This window comes from Esox lucius, chromosome 6 (assembly GCF_011004845.1).
Source record: "Esox lucius isolate fEsoLuc1 chromosome 6, fEsoLuc1.pri, whole genome shotgun sequence".
Taxonomy (NCBI): domain Eukaryota; kingdom Metazoa; phylum Chordata; class Actinopteri; order Esociformes; family Esocidae; genus Esox; species Esox lucius.
In genome coordinates this window covers 7,765,360-7,786,488 of record NC_047574.1, presented here as the reverse complement: position 1 = coordinate 7,786,488, position 21,129 = coordinate 7,765,360, and the positions used below count along the sequence as shown (strand labels likewise).

The following is a 21,129-nucleotide window of genomic DNA, read 5'->3' as shown; positions in this document are numbered from 1 at the left end:
CACAGTAGTTTTGATCCAAACAAACAAAGGTTGTTGGAAAACCGCCACGGTTGGAAAACCGCGCATTTATTTTGAAGCCTGCATTAAAATACTTGCATGAAAACCTGCTGCCAATTGGATGGAATGGAACCTATCCAAGTGAATGCAATTAATCAGCTGTTCACACGTTATTCCTACAGCCACAGAGGCCAATGTTAACATCATAGGAGGTTACATAAGCATGTTTGAAGTCTGATTCAGTCCAACACCGCAGCCTAATGAATGCAGTTTGACCTAACATAACAGGCTCAGTGAATTCAAGGGTTTAACAGCTGAATCCCGGCACAGAGGGAAATTAGGTCACGTCGGATAGAACACAACACAAATGCATAGTGTGTACTCTGCCTAAGGTTCACTAACTGGATGGTCAGGCACAAATGGCACACTATTCACCGTCACGTGCACCGCTTTTCACCAGAGCCCTATGAACTCTCGCCACAAAGTCATGCCCTGGTCAAAGGTAGCGCACTGTGAAGGGAACAGGGAGTGATTTGGGGCGCAAGGCGGAAAGTCTGGCTGTTAGCTGGTAGTCCCTGGCTGCTCCCGGCTCTGAGCATAATAGAATAGGTTCATTATGGGAACGAACTCTCTGCTCGATGAATCAACGTACAGTGCTGCTAGCACATGGCATTTGTTCCAACTCAGGTCACATGGTATTTAACTGCCACTCTGTGTGTGTGTGTGTGTGTGTGTGAGACAGAGTGAACACTCACTCTTTGTGCAGTTCTCCAGTGGTCTTGGACAGAGGCAGAGGGGGGCTGGCGTGCGGATTGATCTTAATGGTTCGGTGTGGTTCTGACCGGTGGGGGTCGGCGCTGGCCGGTCGTACTGGCACGTGGCTCAGCAAGCCCAGGCTGTCAGAGGACGACACGGGCGGGTGCTGGTGATGCAGCCAGGGACTGGCCGTGTTCTGGTGAAACACAAAGAGAGAAAGAAGAGAGGGAGACAGCGAGAAAGAGATGAAGGGAGAGAGAGAGAGAGACATAGAGGGAGGGAGAGAGCAAAAAAGTGAGGGAAAAAGAGAGTGGGAGGGGGGAGAGAGAGAGAGAGGGAATGGGGGAGAGAGATCTGTTCGTGACCCGTTGCCAAGAGAAATGGGAGACTAGTGGAACATGAACATTGTGAACCTAACCAGTATTAATCTGTTTGTTTTCTCCTGTCAGTCTGACACAGAACTATTGGCACGCTGTTACAACCCTCTACATACTTTCACTTGCTTTGGCTAAGTAAACAAATACTTCCCATGCCAATAAATGCCTTTAAATTGAAACAGAGGGAAAGTCTGTGTGTGTCTGTGCGTGAGAGAGAAACACACTTAGGCTGCAGAGTTCCAACAGGCACGACATGGTGATGGAACAATGAACAAGACATTCTCCCTCCTCTCTTACCCACACCTTCTCTAAACAATCAGACCTTTCAATTAAACATCACACACACACACATTTTAAACAGATGAAAGCATGTCAAAGGGCTTAGCTATTTGCAGTGTAACAATTAGCAAAAAAGTTAATAAAATAAAAAGTATGAAGGGCAAAGGAAAAAGAAAAGAAACAAGCAAAAGAACTCAAACAATCCTGTGCTCTCACACACACACACAAACACACACACACACAAGAATGTGATGTCTCAGTGTGTAAGTCAGAGAGAGAGAGTGTGTGAGCAAGAGCAAGCAAGCGAGAAAGAGTGTGAGTGAGTCAGAGTGAGAGGGTGAGAGTGTGGGTGTGAGTGAGCCAGAGAGAGAGAGAAAGAGAGAGAAGCCACTGGCTATTTGGAATGTATGACTCCAGCTGGCCTTTGATTGACAGGACACTGTGGGAGGAGTCTGTCAGGGCTCAGATGTGACAGACGTGCAGAGCAGAGGTACTTAGGAGGCTGGTAGTGGTTTGTTTATCGGTGTGAGCTCATTAGAGAGCAGTGAGGACCACGGGGCTGTCCCTCTGTGACTGCCTCACAACCTCACGCTTCTACAGCTCCCAGGCACGAGGAGCTGCGGCTTGGCCGGGCAGATTACCCACGCTGCTCCACTCTGCTACTGAACAGCACATACAGTACATCTGCTGTTCAGCCGCTAATGGGATTTCTCTATCGAGGTCACAGTCGGTCAGAATAGTAGCACGGGGAGATAAACATGTCTGAACAGGGAGAACGTTTATAAAATGCCTGGGCTATGGAATGGCAAATCACGACTTAACAGCCATGACCACCTACCTGGGAAATGTGGGGACTTCTGTAACTCTGTCATATTAATTTATAAGCATTTCATAATATAATTAGATTTACTTACTAAAACAAGCAAACAGCAGCATTGGACATCTGAGAAATTAACTAACCCCACTGCTAACCGGGACGCTTTATGGCTAGACTTTATTACGAACACTTCCTGCAGGATAATGTGATAAACCCCCCCATTTCTCACTCTCAAATGTTCCAGGAACATCAAATTCAGTTCAATCTGAGCAGTCTATGCAGTCCTCAGACCTTAACCCGAATTACATCCCGTCCAATCTGCAAACATGGCGTGATGCCATCGTGACAGCATGGACCAACATCCCTGCAGAACATTTCCAACACCCTGTGGATTCCTTTTAGAATCCAACTCTCAAATCCCTAATGCTGGATCTAGCTGAGGAGTAAGAAGTTTTCTGGACGGGCATTTGTGAAATGTGCACAGAAATTAGCTAGCTAATGTATTTGCTAGCAAGCCGATCTCCAGTCCAAAGGGATGCTATCAGCGCCCATTCACACATTCAATTCTAAATAAATAGCTAGGATAGGTAAAAGTGTTGATGCTAACTCGATTTAGGGAGTGTGGATAGGTGAATAATTGATAGTTTCACTATTCACTCGCCACAGGGCTCCTGAAGTCACTTCAACCATCTAACGTGATACAACAGGCTCTGGCAAGATATTTAAAATGACTGAGCAGCTGAGAACATAGCAAGGTGTATCAGACAGTTAAATTAGCTAGGTGTTTCATTCAGTTATATTAGCACGGTGTTTCAGACAGTTATATTAGCTAGGTGTTTAATTCAGTTATATTAGTAAGGAGTTTCAGACAGTTATATTAGCTAGGTGTTTCATTCAGTTATATTAGTAAGGAGTTTCAGACAGTTATATTAGCTAGGTGTTTCATTCAGTTATATTAGTAAGGTGTTTCAGACATTTATATTAGCTAGGTGTTTCATTCAGTTATATTAGTAAGGAGTTTCAGACAGTTATATTAGCTAGGTGTTTAATTCAGTTATATTAGCACGGTGTTTCAGACAGTTATATTAGCTAGGTGTTTAATTCAGTTATATTAGCACGGTGTTTCAGACAGTTATATTAGCTAGGTGTTTAATTCAGTTATATTAGCACGGTGTTTCAGACAGTTATATTAGCTAGGTGTTTAATTCAGTTATATTAGCACGGTGTTTCAGACAGTTATATTAGCTAGGTGTTTCATTCAGTTATATTAGCACAGTGTTTCAGACAGTTATATTAGCTAGGTGTTTCATTCAGTTATATTAGTAAGGTGTTTCAGACAGTTATATTAGCTAGGTGTTTCATTCAGTTATATTAGTAAGGTGTTTCAGACATTTATATTAGCTAGGTGTTTCATTCAGTTATATTAGTAAGGTGTTTCAGACAGTTATATTAGCTAGGTGTTTAATTCAGTTATATTAGTAAGGAGTTTCAGACAGTTATATTAGCTAGGTGTTTCATTCAGTTATATTAGCACGGTGTTTCAGACAGTTAAATTATCTAGTTGTGTCAGACGTTACATTTACTAGATGTTTCAGACATTTATGGCAGCGAGATGTTTCAGTCATAAAGCAATAGCCGTCTCCTTCGGTTCTCTGCCTCCACATAAAGAGAGTAGTTGTCCACTCTCCCAGGCCTTTGGTACTCACCCTCCTCACGTTAGCCTCGGAGTTCACCGCATTTTCTGGGTGCACCCATTTGGACCCGGGCATGTTGAGCCCTGGGGGGTAGGAGTGGGTCCCATTAGGGTACTGCCAAATGATGGGGTAGAGGCCCAGCTGGTTGTAGGAGGCTGAAGAGTGACTGTGTGTCTGGGCCAGCAGGGAGCCCGGGGGCTGCTGGTGTTGCTGAAGGAAGGCCTGGTGCTGCTGGACCTGATGGGGGTGATGGTGAGCCAGGCCCAGGTGCCCAAGGCCGGAGGAGTCCACACGCGGGTGACCCCCCAGCAGGCTGCCCGGGGGCAGGCCAGGGAGCACTCCAGGAAGGAGGTGGGGGTGGTGAACCTGGTGATGTGCGTGGGAGGAGGGGAGGAGGTGTGAGGGGTGGTGGTGGCCAGAGGAAGTGGTGTGGAGCGGGTGCAGGTGGAGGTAGGACACGTGGTTGGACTCCTGCTCGGGTCGGACCAGTGCAGGGTCTCGGTACACCGTGAAATGCTCATTCTTGTCGATGATCAGCGGGCTCTTAGTGGCCTCCGGCGCCGATGTCGTCCCTCGGGCCGGGACCGGCTTGAAGCTTGAGCGAGGGGGAGTGGCTTCGGGCTCAGGTTTGAGAAGTACGGAGCGACTAGTGGGCGGTGCCGGTGGGGGGTTGTCCGGATGACGGACTTTATGTTTGGACACCTCCGGGGAGGTCAGGGGCTTAGGTTTACACCCCGTCTCTGGGACACTGTGCATTTTAGATTTGACGGCGTCAGGCGAGGGGAGGGGTTTCGTTTTGGGGATGTCCGGGGAGGGGCTTGGCTTGTGAGACTTCCTGGCCTCGTCAGCCAATGAGGCGTTCCTGATGCATGGCACCACGGACGCGTGGAGCTGTGGCTGAACCCTCTCTCTCTCGGCCACGGCAGCAGTCTCACTGACCGAGGTGACCGGTCGGACCAAGTCCATCTTACCGCCCAGGCTTCGCGCCGCCTCCTGCTGATCCTCCGACACAGGCGCGCTCCTCGGGTTACCCTCCGACGGGTTCTTGCGTAGGGGAGTGGGCGAAGGAGACGGAGACGGAGGGGTCATGGAGGGGTTTAGCACCAAATGTCTGCTGGGCTCAGGGATGTACGAGGGCTCAGATGCATTCTGGGACGCCAGCAGGGCGGAGACGGCCTCAGAGTTCTCCTGGGAGGCCAGGTTGGCGTCCACTGCTGTGATGTCCAACACACACTTAGAGGGCGCATGGCTTGCAGCCCCCCCAGAGCTGGTGTACAGGTCCTTGGGCTGGTTCTGAGAGGGGCTTTTCACAGTGCTGTTGGCCTCAATGATGCAACCCCCCAGGACCTCGGAGGGGGCGGAGCTCAGGGAGAAAGTAGACGACGACAGGGGAGGGGGCTGTTGCCGTGCCGGCTGAGACTCTGCCTTCTTAAGCTCCTCCCCCCAGGGGGAGAGACGGTCAATCAGAGAAGGCTCCTCCCTAATCGTACAACCCTGGATTTTATGGTCCTCCCCCTGATGGCAAGGCTTAGAAGTGCTCCTCCTTCCTTTCAGCTCCTCCTCTGAGTTGTGCTCGGAGGAAGAGGAGGATTCTGCGGTGGTGGTTCTCTTGGTGGACACCTCGGAGTCGCTGCTCTCAGAGAAGTCAGACGTCACCGTCCGCTCTGTTTTCAGTCTTTTCAAATCCAATTTCTTCTCCTCCTCCTCCGCTTTCCTCCGCTTGTTCACAGCGGTCTGTTTGTTGCCCTTACTCCTCGAGATGTCTGGGGGGAGGAAGAAGGGAAGATCCAATATTAGAGAAAGTGAAATGGCTCAATCTCTGAATGTACGATTGCTACAGTATGAAGTGTGGGTGTCACAGTGTGAAGTGTGGTCGTCTCAGTTTGAAGTGTGATCGTTACAGTATGAAGTGTAGCCGTCACAGTGTGAAGTGTGGCTGTCACAGTGTGAAGTGTGGCTGTCACAGTGTGAAGTGTGGTCGTCTCAGTGTGAAGTGTGGTCGTCTCAGTGTGAAGTGTGATTGTTACAGTATGAAGTGTGGTTGTCACAGTATGAAATGTGGTCGTCACAGTATGAAGTGTAGCCGTCACAGTGTGAAGTGTGGTCGTCTCAGTGTGAAGTGTGGTCGTTACAGTATGAAGTACGGTCATTAAAGTATGAAGTGTGGTCGTTACAGTATGAAGTGTGGTCGTTACAATATGAAGTGTGGTCGTTACAGTATGAAGTGTGGTCATTACAGTATGAAGTGTGGCTGTCACAGTATGAAGTGTAGCCGTCACAGTGTGAAGTGTGGTCGTCTCAGTGTGAAGTGTGGTCGTTACAGTATGAAGTACGGTCATTAGAGTATGAAGTGTGGTCGTTACAGTATGAAGTATGTTCGTTACAGAGTGAAGTGTGGTCATTACAGTATGAAGTGTGGTCGTTACAGTATGAAGTGTGGTCGTTACAGTATGTACTATAGTTCCTGGACAACTGCAGGTGTCACAGTTTATAAACATCTCAAAATATTAAAGTGTTGTGCTGTCTTCAGGAGTTGTCATTATCGTCATCAACCTCACCTCTCCCGGCTCTCTCGTTGCCGTCCAGTTTGTCCTCTTTGACCTTGGTGTCGTCGTCAGGGGCGCTGCTGTCAGATCCCTTCCTCCTGGAGGAGCGACAGCCGCGTTGCCCCTGGGTCTGCCCCTGGCTGGGGGAGTACTGAGCCTGGGCCGGCTGATTCGGGGCCACCACCGACCCCTGCTTCACCGCTCCAACTGCCGAGTTCATCACTGGTCTGGGGCTGTTGGCTTGGGCACGAGTATAGTGGCCCTGTAGAACCGTGACAACAAGAGGGGGGGGGCACGACAAAACAATGGCAGTGTTGATTAGTAATAGTTGGAAATGTTTTGACTGGGTTTTAGGATGTCGTTTTTTATCTTTTGGATAGAAAGAGTGCAGAAACCATCACCCACAACAATGATCAACAATCCACAACCAGAAAAAAAAAATGTCTTAAGGAAGTCCATATTCCTGCTGCCTTGTGAAGGAGCAATCTTTGAACATATATAATTTAGCTTGAAAGGAGAGTTCCTATGGCTTGCCAGATCCCATCCATCCATGAAGCAAAAGTTACCAAGATCACAAGTCCTTTTATAACTCTACAGACTTTGGTGGATAAATGCAGTACATAGAGAAAAAACATAATGTCTGATTCTCACTAACAAGCTGATGGAAGCCAAGGTTCCAGACCAGTAGAGATGAGGTCAGCTCAACAGTTTACCACAACTGCTAAATAGGGCGGTAGACCCCAGCCCTTTAGACTCTGCACCACTACAGATACTACAGTCACTATCAAAATATTGGTTACTACTACAACATTTGACTGGAGGCCTGGGGTTGTTCAGTTAGTCCCAGTAGGGTGAGTAGGTTCTAGTATTACAAATCACCGTTAGGAGGACTGGAGGCCTGGGGTTGTTCAGTTAGTCCCAGTAGGGTGAGTAGGTTCTAGTATTACAGGTCTACGTTAGGAGGACTGGAGGCCTGAGGTTGTTCACTTAGTCCAAGTAAGGTGAGTAGGTTCTAGTATTACAGGTCTACGTTAGGAGGACTGGAGGCCTGAGGTTGTTCACTTAGTCCAAGTAAGGTGAGTAGGTTCTAGTATTACAGGTCTACGTTAGGAGGACTGGAGGCCTGTGGTTGTTCAGTTAGTCCCAGTAGGGTGAGTAGGTTCTAGTATTACAAGTCTACGTTAGGAGGACTGGAGGCCTGAGGTTGTTTACTTAGTCCAAGTAAGGTGAGTAGGTTCTAGTATTACAGGTCTACATTAGGAGGACTGGAGGCCTGAGGTTGTTCACTTAGTCCAAGTAAGGTGAGTAGGTTCTAGTATTACAGGTCTACGTTAGGAGGACTGGAGGCCTGGGCGGGCGGCGGTACCTGCTCTCTTCCTGCGGCGCCGCTGGTTCTCCCTCCTGCCGTCTGCTGGCAAACCCCAAATTAATGACCAGAAACAACAACACAAGATGGAAAACAGATCTGGTTAATAATAAAGGGACCAGTCATTGATTCATTGGTTGATTGATTGATTGAGCTCAGACAATCAACGGTCTACTGACTGATTTCTAGAAAGCATACTAAGCACATAGGAACTTTACTTTAAAGCTCTGAATAGAGAGCAGCTGAAAAGAATAAGAACATAGAACAAAAACTGACCATGCAAATGAACAAAGATACAAAGAGAAATACTTATCAGCACAAATGGATAGCAAATTAAATACAAACATATGGTTTAATGGAGACTAACAAGCCCAGTTAGCAGACAACATTAATAAAATGTGTGTTGATCACCAGCTGCTTCTAGCAGAGAAAGAGTCTGTGTGTGTGTGTCTCTGTGTGTTGTTGGTGAACGTTTAAGTGTCTCTGTCTCCCCATACGTGGTCATAAGTGTATTTGCATGCATGTGTGTCAGTATGCGTCTACCTACGCAGTCGTAGGCTTTCGGCAGGCGTGCGTGTAGGAGTGTGCTCGTGTACTCACGTGGGCAGAGTTGTTCTGGTTGTTGCTTGAGCGTGATCTACGTCTGGACTGGATGCCGATGTTCTCTCCTTTTAGCAGTGAGTGGACAACATCGTCTAGAAAGGTCATCTGTACCATAGAGGGGTCAACGTTCTGTGGCTCTAGGACCTAGTGGACCAGACACACAGTGCATATCCTGTTGAAGTATACCCAAATGATGACTGGTTCTATGCTCATGTATGTGGCCCATTGCATATACCTAATAGAAAAGCACCAAGTCAAACTTGAAAAAGACAGATTAAAAAAGGACATGGAATATGATGTCATACTCCAGAGAAGGAAGACCTGGCCAATCAGCTGTCTAGAGAAAGATGGCCAATCAGCTGTCTAGAGAAAGATGGCCAATCACTGATCTAGAGAAGGTGAGCCGGCCAATCAGCGATCTAGAGAAGGTGAACTGGCCAGTAAGCAATCTAGAGAAGGTGAGCTAGCCAATCAGCAGTCTAGAGAAGGTGAGCTGGCCAACCAGTGGTCAGGAGAAGGTCAAACTTCATAGAAATCTGGAAGCACTGGGTAGTTATTTAATTCAAAGGTCATTTGACAAACGATCACAGTTATTGTTTGAAAGACTTAATGTCTGTAGCTCAAGAGGAGCACACTGATAGAGGGTCTCATTACAAAGCCTGATCTAAGAACAGTATGGAAGTCACCAGAATGTCAGTTAATGGTCCCAGACATTTACCTGGTCATTCATCACAATCATGTTGCGGCTGAAGAGGTCGTGATGTGTGATGATCCCGGTGAACCACTGAGTCGCTGAGTCTTGTCTGTAAACACGAACCCGGTAGCCATTTAATGAATATGGGCCTAAAGGAAGAGGAGAGAGAGGGAGAAAGGACGAGAGAGAGGGAGGGAGAAAGGAAGAGAGAGAGGGGGAGAAAGGAGGAGAGAGAGGGGGAAAGGAGGAGAGAGAGGGAGAAAGGAAGAGAGAGAGGGAGAAAGGAGGAGAGAGAGGGAGAAAGGAAGAGAGGAACAGGGGTGGGAGTGTTATTTATAATGTTATTGATTCATTGGATAAAAGTCTACATTAGATTATCGGAGCCCCATCTTAAAAGCGTCCAGCTGTGTCTGTTAATCAACAGTACTGACAGAGGTCTGGGAGGACCCGGTGTGTTCGTCAGTATCTGCGGGCCTGACCCTGATACTGACCCCCAAAGCAAATGGCACCCTACTTCCCTCTGAACACCCAGGTGCAGTCAAAAGTTTTCTTTCCACACTATTTGGTGTGCTGGGACAACACCCTGATGTGTAAGGGCTGTTTCATACGCCAGGATTCATTCGCCTTTTCAGGTGGGATGGAACTTTTAGCCTGCTTCGTGACATCACAAAGCCGATCTGAGTGAAATAGACCAATGACCTTTCATCTGATTGGAGCGTTGGGCACTAGGCCAAACTATCAACCACTCAGGGCACTGTATGTAAATATCTTTCATTCCTTTCCTGAAGCCCACACGGTCATAATACAAATTAAAGGTGAAGTCAACTCAGGTTAAACCATATTTTTAAGATTATTATTAGAATCACATATACATTTATAAAATAAACAGGGACTGATTAGACAAAGTAATTCAGTAATATATTACAAACACTGCACGAGGACTTCAGGTGCTCTACTTTTAGCCTGGGCCCCTTGTGTCAATATGGCTGAGCAGGAAAGGATCATTCAGCGTTTCTTACCTTGCATAAAAATTTCCTGAACCTTCTGATCTTTGAGCCAGAACCTAACCTCTTCCTGGAGCTGAGGGTTATCTCTGAGAACAGGACTCAGACTGTCCACTTCATCCTGCACCAACAGAGACACAGAACACGTCACGTTACAACACGGGTGACCCCAGCAACACAACTCTCCACCTCATCCCAGAACACAGACGGAACAATAACACCACTGACGCCCCCTGTACGGCACACTAATGATGGCCTGCCATTTGCACTCCGTCTTATTTGGTCCAGGGGAAAAAACCAAGTCAAATCTAGATGGCCTGAGGATTTTTATCTAAAACATGCATGTTCCTTGGAAACTACACACTGTTAACATTTGTACTAAAGGATATTAGACAGAACACAACTCTGTCCTTCTCATTAAGACAGAATATCACAAGATGGTTTCTGGGGCTTAAATGTAATAATCCTCTTCTGATCTGCAACATTCAAATCTGTGGACTAAAAATAGAAAGCCCAGATCCTTCAGAGTATCATAACTCTAGCCCAGAGAGAGGTTAGGCATCACCGAAGGCAGTGTTTCGAAACCCAGAGGGTTCGCCAACCGTGCTTTTGTTTGAAACGTACTTGGTTGTCTATGAGAGTGTGTGGTGGAAAGACGGGACAGATTTCTATCCTCCAAATAATATCACTTACCGTCTCTCTCCCTGCCTCCTTCCCCCTATCTCCCGCTCTCACTCCCTCTCTGTCCCTCTCTTGCCTCCTTCTTTTTGCCCCCCCCTCCCGCACCCCTCCCCCCTCCCCCCTCCCAGAGCTGTTTGGTATGCTGGGGAGGTTTAGTAAGGCAGCTCTCCAAATGTGTCTCATACAACCACAGGCAATCAGCGCTCCAACGTAGGCAGCAGCAGCTGAAGACAGCGTTGGCAGGTTGGAAACACATTGGCTCATCCTTTCAGAGCCCTGAGGAGGGATGGCGTGGGGGGGGGGGGGTGGATGTGTGAATGGATGGATGTGTGAAATGGCGGATGAGAGGCTTGGTGGGTGGATAAAAATGCCAGTACGGTTCTTCGCTTTGAGTCAATTTTTTCCTTTCCGAATCCCGACGTGTGTGTGCCTGCATCGTGGCGTCCCTTTGTGAATGGTGCGTTTGGGTCTTCCTTTCATGTGTCCGTTTACTCAACATCGTCTTTCCAGTCTGAGCCCTCTTATTGTGACTGGTCAGCACGGGCATCCACAGCCATTTTCCCTGTCACTCAGTAAAGTCATACCTGGCTACCCAGAGTAACACTGAGGGAGTTTGAGAGCAAACCACTGCATTGCCAATAAAAACAAATATAAGCGGCTCGCTTAACCCGGAGACGCTGATTCCCAGATCTGTCACCAAGAACGTCTCTAGGGTTTCACTAAGCAATTTAAGATGACAGCAGCAGCCACAAGAAAACAACCAGTCATTAAAAACAGCAGTTGCTCTTTCCGGGCAAAGGCTGAAAACACACCAGTTCTGCACCACGTTGAGAAATCTTTACTTTCATTAAGTGAAACCACAGTCACTCTACCTCTTTTTCCACCACCATATTCCACCTCTGAACCGAAGAGATTCAGTGACAACTGTAGCTGGCTGGATGCTCTAAAGACAACCATAGCCCAACCAACGCACAGGCCCTGTTTTATCTGCTAAACTGCATGAAAGTGGAATAGTTTCAGAAGTCTGTTCAAACTTTCTGGTTTTGTGCTGGGCTGCATTTCTAATTAAATATTTAAGTGATTACCTGACAGCTTGTATTTTATCTACTTCTATTTCTGATGACCCCTGAACTGAACAACAACTAAATGCAACAAATCGAATACAAACTCATAAATAACAGTAAGCTGTGGATGTATGGAATTGATAAATCAAAAATATATATATTTTGTGTGGTTTCGACCAACCCTGTTATTTAGGTTGCAGCCTTTTCAACATGTCCTCCATCTCATCATAACAACATGTCCTCCATCTCATCACAACAACATGTCCTCCATCTCATCACAACAACATGTCCTCCATCTCATCACAACAACATGTCCTCACTCTCATCATAACAACATGTCCTCCATCTCATCATAACAACATGTCCTCCATCTCATCATAACAACATGTCCTCCATCTCATCATAACAACATGTCCTCCATCTCATCACAACAACATGTCCTCCATCTCATCATAACAACATGTCCTCCATCTCATAACAACAACATGTCCTCCATCTCATCATAACAACATGTCCTCCATCTCATCATAAAAACATGTCCCCCATCTCATCATAAAAACATGTTCTGCTCCTCATCATATCGACATGTCCCCCATCTCATCATAAAAACATGTCCCCCATCTCATCTTAAAAACATGTTCTCCATCTCATCATAACAAACTGTCCTCCATCCAAGTTTAACAACAAATCCTCCATCTAATCACAACAACATCTCATGATGTCCTCCTGATTAAATCTGTTATATCCATACTGAGACATAAACAACACACTTCAAGCCAGATGTTTGCCTGTGTGACTGAGCTGTGGAGCTAGCTAGCGCTGTGTGTTTTAGTGTCTGGTGTGCGTGTTCTCTGTTTCTACTCCCGGGATTCGGCGAGGTCAGTCAGGGTGAGAGGAACGTCCGCCCACCACTTCCATTAATTGTTACTGTCGATGGGAGGTAGAGACTCCAGGGACAGAGGAGTGTGTGTAACATAATTAGGGGTTGGTCCTATTTCACAATGTGGAGATGTGTTTCTCTGCACATCCCAGTCTCCCTGAGACACTAGAAGACTGAGGTCACAGCCAGGGGATCAGCCAGTACTGATGGACAACCCTGGAGACATTAGGGAGCGTTGGACATCCCCAAGGACGACATGACATTTCCAGACACTCTAAGCTCTTCACGTGGTAATATCGTTCCTCATCCACCACCTGGATAATGCAAGGCAAACCCCTGGAGACAAAACACTCCCCACATGCCAGGGAGGGAGGGTGGGATGGAGGGAGGCTGAACTGTAAATAGAGTCGTTTGGTTCAGTTTCTTCAGTCTGCCTTCCTTTGTGTTGTTTCACACAGGGCTTTAAGAGCCAGACGCCGGCCCCTTTATGACCGCCACGGCTGCTATTTCAGGACAGAGGAGAGAGAAGGAGAAGAGGCTCGGCAGGGGGAAGCATGATTTATTCATTGAACTACGGGATGGAAGAGACACTAACACCTCCCCAGTACCCCCGCCCCACACACACACACACTCTCTCCCTCACACACACACTCTCTCCCTCACACACACACTGTCTCCCCTCACACACACACACACACACACAGTATATTTCCTCTGTCACCCTAAAATTAAACTACCATCGATGCACAGCCTTTCCAAACATCTCAACCAACAAACCAGGAACAGAAAGACCTGTTGCAACAGTGCATCTCTGCTCTCCCTGGAAGCCCTCTCTTCCTTTTCTCTCTCAGACATAGAAAAACTCCAGAGAAGGGCAGCACTTGGGTTCCCGGCAGTGTGTCAGGGGACCTTATCCCCGGGTGCTACAGTGTAAAACGGTAAGAGGTGGGCGTAGCCCCGTTCTGGAATTCAAAACACTTTCAGCTCCAACTCTGACCCAGAAAAACAGAGCGACTTCCCTTCCTTCCCCTTCTGATGCATGGACAGGAAGGCCGATAAGGAAGTCTGGAGAGGAACACACACTGGGGGACGGACATTGAAACATGACAGGTTTTTCCAACTTGTCGGCACAGGGTTTCAGTCCAGCAGCCTATTGAATACTGACTCACTGAATGCCTACAGGTTCTGAAAAGAACCATTCAGAAAACTCATTTTTAATGGTTCAATACTCTTTAACATGTTTCATTGGTCAATGTATAGATGTTCCTCGGAGAATCCATTTAAATAAGCCTCAAACAAACTTCCAATAACCTTTTCTATCTATTTCACAACAGGAGTAGGATACAACTGTTCAGGCAACCCAGATAAGAGCTGTAACACGTGATAATAAGAGAAGAACAGGGAACAGGACAAAGACATCACACTGGCCTGGTATACTACATTACACAGCATGGAGGACATACGCATCTAACCCAGCACAGAGATTTTTATCTAGCTCCATTGTACTTAAACAGGCTGGATTCAAATGTTACCACTGTGTGTGTGTGTGTGTGTGTGTGCGTGCGTGTGTGTGTGTGTGTGCTTTACCACCAGAAGTAATGAATATGGCAATTGATTGACCCATCAGTAATGATGATGATGATGATGATGATGGCTGTGTGACCTCATGTGATGACAGCTGAATGAGGGACTCAGAGGCTGGACTGTTTATGACCTGCTGTTGACCTCCACAACAAAACAGATTTGCTGTAGCACAAGATGCTGGCTCAAATCACACCCTGTTCCCTGTTTTGTGCCCTTGAGCACGTCGGTCCCTCTCTGTGTCTGTCCTCCTCGTTGTCTGTCCTCCTCGTTGTCTGTCCTCTTCTGTGTCTGTCCTCCTCGTTGTCTGTCCTCCTCGTTGTCTGTCCTCCTCTGTGTCTGTCCTCCTCTGTGTCTGTCCTCCTCGTTGTCTGTCCTCCTCGTTGTCTGTCCTCTGTGTCTGTCCTCCTCGTTGTCTGTCCTCCTCGTTGTCTGTCCTCCTCGTTGTCTGTCCTCCTCTGTGTCTTTCCTCTGTGTCTGTCCTCCTCGTTGTCTGTCCTACTCTGTGTCTGTCACTCCTCGTTGTCTGTCCTCCTCGTTGTCTGTCCTCCTCGTTGTCTGTCCTCCTCATTGTCTATCCTCCTCGTTGTCTGTCCTCCTCGTTGTCTGTCCTCCTCGTTGTCTATCCTCCTCTGTGTCTGTCCTCCTCGTTGTCTGTCCTCCTCGTTGTCTGTCCTCCTCGTTGTCTATCCTCCTCTGTGTCTGTCCTCCTCTGTGTCTGTCCTCCTCTGTGTCTATCCTCCTCTGTGTCTGTCCTCCTCTGTGTCTATCCTCCTCTGTGTCTGTCCTCCTCTGTGTCTGTCCTCCTCTGTGTCTGTCCTCCTCGTTGTCTATCCTCCTCTGTGTCTGTCCTCCTCTGTGTCTGTCCTCCTCTGTGTCTATCCTCCTCTGTGTCTGTCCTCCTCTGTGTCTGTCCTCCTCTGTGTCTGTCCTCTGTGTCTGTCCTCCTCTGTGTCTGTCCTCCTCTGTGTCCCTCTGTGACGTTCCATATGTGTGTGCATCACAGTGATTTATAGCCCCAGACGTCCTCCCAGCTGGGTAGGGGTGGCTGGCTGCACGTGCCAAGGTGATGGGGGAGGTGGTAAAAGAGGAGAGGAATAGGGAGGTGACGCCTGTTATTTCACCTCCCCTACTTTCACCCCCATGAACACCAGCAATGTTGATGTTCATCTTCACAGTGTCTTCACAGTGGTAACATCGTCCCCATGACGATCTGACTGACTACATCCAGAGGCAACTAGGTTCATGGTAACATTGTCACCATGACGATCTGACTGACTACATCCAGAGGTAACTAGGTTCATGGTAACATTGTCACCATGACGATCTGACTGACTACATCCAGAGGTAAGTAGATTCATGGTAACATTGTCACCATGACGATCTGACTGACTACATCCAGAGGTAACCGGGTTCATGGTAACATCGTCACCACGGCAGCCTGGCCGAGGGACATGACAGGCACATAAACAACAAGGTCATCACACGACAAGGTCATCACACGACAAGGTCATCACACGACAAGGTCATCACACGGGACCGCAAATTGGAAGAAACTCCTCGCTTTCTTCCACATGACACAACAATGTAGACCGCAGATCAATCACGGATGTACCCCACCCTATTGAAAATAGTACGTCTTACTAAACTTTTACTACTGTAAACGCCACGTTAACAACACTCAACAATGCACAGAATATTTCCACTTCAAAACACATGACGCCAAACAAACGCAGAGCTGAGATGGACAGGGAGAGTTGAGTCAGTGAGTGAGATCTGTAATCCGTCAACATTGTTATTTAGGTTCGGGCCTTGTTTTGAATGTTACCACCCACCAGCACGGCAGAAACACTGGGCGTACGTTTTCCTTTCACACTTAAATGACAGACAGCTATTCACAGTGGGCTACGTTTAGCCTTAATGCCGTGAGGGAAATTCAAAGTGCTTCGGCACCTCCACTTTCATACCATTGCATTATAATTTGTCAAGCTGATTTATTTTTTTTTTAGCTCATTTATACAGCCTATATGATAATTTTAGAAAAACATGAAATTGTTTAATAGGATTGCATATACGAAATGTACTCGTCTACTGCCCCAAGATGAATGGCTTTGCCACTCACACCAGAGGAAAATTATTTCCTGCAGGTTAGCTCATTTTCCTAATTAGAACAACACGGTACATGGTGGACTCACTCATTCCGAAAGGCCTTCAATACAGCCTGTCTACCATGCCACATTTCTATGCCATATTTGAGGCTGTGATATTGATAATGCACTGATATACAGTAATTCGCTTGCTGAACTGATAGAGGATAAAGGACAACAGGATATTGGTGACGTGTGTTTAAACATGTCTGTGGATTTCCAAAACGGCCTCGACGGAAATTTCCAACAGCTAACAAATATTGACCCCGGGCCAGCCGAGAAACACCAGGAAACGCCCCTGTTGTCATGACCACCGAGACCTTCCCACTCACACCTTGTTACTACGGAGAAGCAACATGCGTCTGCCTGCAGAGGCGGAGTCCAAACAACAACTCCCGGGCTCGGGCGGGATTCGTCCAAAACGGCGATGGGGCCAGGTCACTGGCTGCTGACGGCGACGGTACAGGAAGATGTGGTGGCGGCAGGACAAAGAGCCGGAGAACAAAGGGAAGCAGGGTGCAGCTGGATAACAAAGACGTGATGTCTTGGAGCGTGTTCCCAATGGCTCCCTGCTCCCGGTACAGCTTACCACTGCCACCCGGGGCCGTCTCAGGGTGCAGGGGGCTGTTTGGGACGCGCCCTTGGTGTCTGGGGTAAGGGGCCGCTTCAGAGACTTTTTCATATACGCTGTTTAGCAACTGGGGCCCGTTGCCACGGCAACACCGCAGGGTCGGTGTGTGAAAATGTCTTGTTGCCGGGGCGATGGTGTGCCATGTGTTACAGAGTAACTGCTTGGTTGTTGACACGACTACAAGGAGTGGTGGGGTTAGCTGTTGCTACGGCAATGAGGTACTCAGATAGGCCCTGCACAACTGAAGCATGCTGTTATATTGCTGGCTCAACGTAGTCCTGTATTGCCTGTGTGTGTGTGTGTGTGTGTGTGTGTGTGTGTGGCATGTTGCTACAGTAATGTGATAGCACCATGAGCATGTGAGCACAAGGAATCGAGGGAGATGGGGTTTGTGTTTCAGGGCCAGGAGCCAGATCTGGCAGCTAGCTAACAGACAACAGCTGCAGTCGCTACCCCAAACCCGCCCCACCCTCCACCCTGGTAGAGTCAACACTGTCCTCCACCCTGGTAGAGTCAACACTGTCCTCCACCCTGGTAGAGTCAACACTGTCCTCCACCCTGGTAGAGTCAACACTGTTCTCCACCCTGGTAGAGTCAACACTGTCCTCCACCCTGGTAGAGTCAACACTGCCCTCCACCCTGGTAGAGTCAACACTGTCCTCCACCCTGGTAGAGTCAACACTGTCCTCCACCCTGGTAGAGTCAACACTGTCCTCCACCCTGGTAGAGTCAACACTGTCCTCCACCCTGGTAGAGTCAACACTGTCCTCCACCCTGGTAGAGTCAACACTGCCCTCCACCCTGGTAGAGTCAACACTGTCCTCCACCCTGGTAGAGTCAACACTGTCCTCCACCCTGGTAGAGTCAACACTGTCCTCCACCCTGGTAGAGTCAACACTGCCCTCCACCCTGGTAGAGTCAACACTGTCCTCCACCCTGGTAGAGTCAACACTGTCCTCCACCCTGGTAGAGTCAACACTGCCCTCCACCCTGGTAGAGTCAACACTGTCCTCCACCCTGGTAGAGTCAACACTGCCCTCCACCCTGGTAGAGTCAACACTGTCCTCCACCCTGGTAGAGTCAACACTGTCCTCCACCCTGGTAGAGTCAACACTGTCCTCCACCCTGGTAGAGTCAACACTGTCCTCCACCCTGGTAGAGTCAACACTGCCCTCCACCCTGGTAGAGTCAACACTGTCCTCCACCCTGGTAGAGTCAACACTGTCCTCCACCCTGGTAGAGTCAACACTGTCCTCCACCCTGGTAGAGTCAACACTGCCCTCCACCCTGGTAGAGTCAACACTGTCCTCCACCCTGGTAGAGTCAACACTGCCCTCCACCCTGGTAGAGTCAACACTGTCCTCCACCCTGGTAGAGTCAACACTGCCCTCCACCCTGGTAGAGTCAACACTGTCCTCCACCCTGGTAGAGTCAACACTGTCCTCCACCCTGGTAGAGTCAACACTGTCCTCCACCCTGGTAGAGTCAACACTGCCCTCCACCCTGGTAGAGTCAACACTGCCCTCCACCCTGGTAGAGTCAACACTGCCCTCCACCCTGGTAGAGTCAACACTGCCCTCCACCAAGGTACAACCAACCCCAGCAACCGCGGCATCTGTATGGCCTGCTGTCAGGAGACCAGACAGACTGATACTGGAGTCACCAAGCCTCACACACACCACTATGTACCCGACACAGACTGTCTGGCCCAAAACCTGCCAGTGATTGAGTGTTTTTCAGTCCACACCACCTATCCAGACCATGTCGAGACAAGCCCCCTGGGGTCCATAGTGAATGTGAAGAGCTGCGGGATGAAATACAGCCAAGTAGCAATACATCCAGAAAAGGTTTGGTGTCTGAAATGGAGACTAGCATCACACACACACACACACACACAAAGACTGAGCAAGGGGGCGTTCCTGCGTCGTCAGTCCGAAAGATCCCGTCTTCCCCTAAAGTGCTTTAGAGCTCAGAATCACAGCTCCTGGGTAGGAGTCCACCCATACCTCCTGTCCCCACCACCTCCGCCTTTTCCTCCTCCTCCAGCTCCGGTTCCCACTAACAACACCATAATCCTCTGCCTGCCTGGCAGACCAGCTGGCCCCAGAAACACTGACTTCATTGTGTCCTTAATACCAAACAGATAGTCCCCACCCCGAAGCCTAGCCCCTTCCTAATGTGGTAACTTCCTAATGTGAAGGGCCACATTTCCACAGAAACACCTCCCTTATTGCTCAGCGGGGGAGTTCCTGTCGTGACGCTACGCGGAGCTCCTTGAATTGACGGGAGAAAAATGGAAACACGCTACATACAGACCACGACCCCTGAGGGACATACAGTAGAGAGTGTGTGTGTGAGTGTGTGTGCGTGCACGTATGTGTCCTAACAGGGAGGAGCAGGAGGTGTCAGGTATGAGACCGAGCCCGGCAGCACATAGCTGTATATTTTCTCATGTCTGCTCAACGAGACGCTGTGCCCGTGTGGTAGGGTGAGCGGCGAGGGACAAACCAGGCCTGTCCCGTCGCTTGAACCAGATCCCCGTCAAACCCCTACAGGACCATAACAAGTGTCTCACGTCACATCGCCTCACTACACACCAGGAATACTTCTGGTTAAAATGACCCTGAAGACATGCAAAACCTAAACTAAGTGGGAATGACTAGCCTGCCTATATGTCACTATATGTTTACCTGTGTATCGCTGGCCAAACAGCCGCTTTATAGAAACTATTTAGTGCTTCGACAAAGCCTCTGAAGCTTGATTTTGCACTAGTACGGTAGTTGATAGCTGGCTTTCGTATTCTAAGAAAACGTTCGTGCCGTCCTCAAACTGAAATCTGAAATACTGATCCGCAAAGCAAAAAAATCCTTAGATATGTAAAACATGAAACATTGTGGACAAATGTATTAACAGGAACATATGACATTAAAGGATTTAGGAGGAGACCAGAAGGATATATGACAGTAGTGGATTGAGGAGGAGGAGGACACCAGAGGGACATATGACAGTAGTGGATTGAGGAGGACACCAGAGGGACATGTGACAGTAGTGGATTGAGGAGGACACCAGAGGGACATGTGACAGTAGTGGATTGAGGAGGAGGAGGACACCAGAGGGACATGTGACAGTAGTGGATTGAGGAGGAGGAGGAGGAGACCAGAGGGACATGTGACAGTAGTGGATTTCCCTACACCGTTTATTGATGAACTAGAAATCCACACAGAGACCTCCCACCTGCTGCTATCTGCTACACACAAACAGTCTTTCTATCTGCCCACGTAGCAGCTCAGCATCAACACCTCTGCTCTCTCTGCTTTGTGTTCAGGATATGAGTCACTGTAATGTGTGCTCATCTATAAAATTACGCAGACAGCACCACAGCCACTCATCTCCAGGATGACAACCAGAGCAGAATGCAGATGGAGTTATAACTCACCTAAAACAGAAGGAAACTCTCTCTCTCGCTCTGATTCGCTCTCTAACTTCTGACTTCACACCTCTCTCTGACTTTAGGCCTGTCTTTGACATCACACCTCTCCCTCACTTTGACTATAGACCTCTCAGCCAAAACATTTCATCCTTCCAAGTGTCCACAAAACCTAACCTATATATTTAATCCTACCAACCTTGTACACAGGTTAATCTGTATTATAGTATGATATTTTACAAACAAGTCAGCCTGAAATCTTAAATGATTCCTAAACAAAACCTGAGAAGGATATATTTCAGGATTTAACTCTGCGACAGATGGCATTTTATTACACATTAAACAGGATGAGCATAATAATGCCTAATGAATATAAATATAAATGGCACGGACTGGGAAGAGAGATGGAAAGAGAGACTGGGGCATGGAGACGAGGCAGGGAGACGGGGCAGGGAGACGTCCATCTGGACAGAAGACTGACCCCTCCTCGGCTCCGTCCCTCTCCAGCGGCCTAATGAATCACTTCAGTGGGCTGCATTAATACCACATTTCAGAACTGCTTCCTGTAATCAAACGGCTGACGCT

The 21,129-nt window shown here is 48.2% G+C and overlaps 1 protein-coding gene across 5 annotated transcripts in view; it reads right to left on the bottom strand.

Annotated features, from left to right (window-relative positions):
* The window catches only part of jmjd1cb (jumonji domain containing 1Cb), a 122,412-nt gene that overhangs the window by 23,701 nt on the left and 77,582 nt on the right, over nucleotides 1-21,129 (bottom strand). For 3 of the 5 annotated variants that reach the window (XM_029120429.2, XM_013134161.4, XM_029120428.2), the window contains 7 exons: nucleotides 10,149-10,254; nucleotides 9,154-9,278; nucleotides 8,433-8,579; nucleotides 7,833-7,877; nucleotides 6,479-6,728; nucleotides 3,933-5,683; nucleotides 753-949 (listed from right to left, as the gene is read on the bottom strand). In XM_029120429.2, the coding sequence (XP_028976262.2) occupies nucleotides 753-949; nucleotides 3,933-5,683; nucleotides 6,479-6,728; nucleotides 7,833-7,877; nucleotides 8,433-8,579; nucleotides 9,154-9,278; nucleotides 10,149-10,254 (2,621 nt within the window). The remainder of the gene's footprint in view (nucleotides 1-752; nucleotides 950-3,932; nucleotides 5,684-6,478; nucleotides 6,729-7,832; nucleotides 7,878-8,432; nucleotides 8,580-9,153; nucleotides 9,279-10,148; nucleotides 10,255-21,129) is intronic. The other 2 variants (XM_029120426.2, XM_029120427.2) reach the window with 2 other exon arrangements.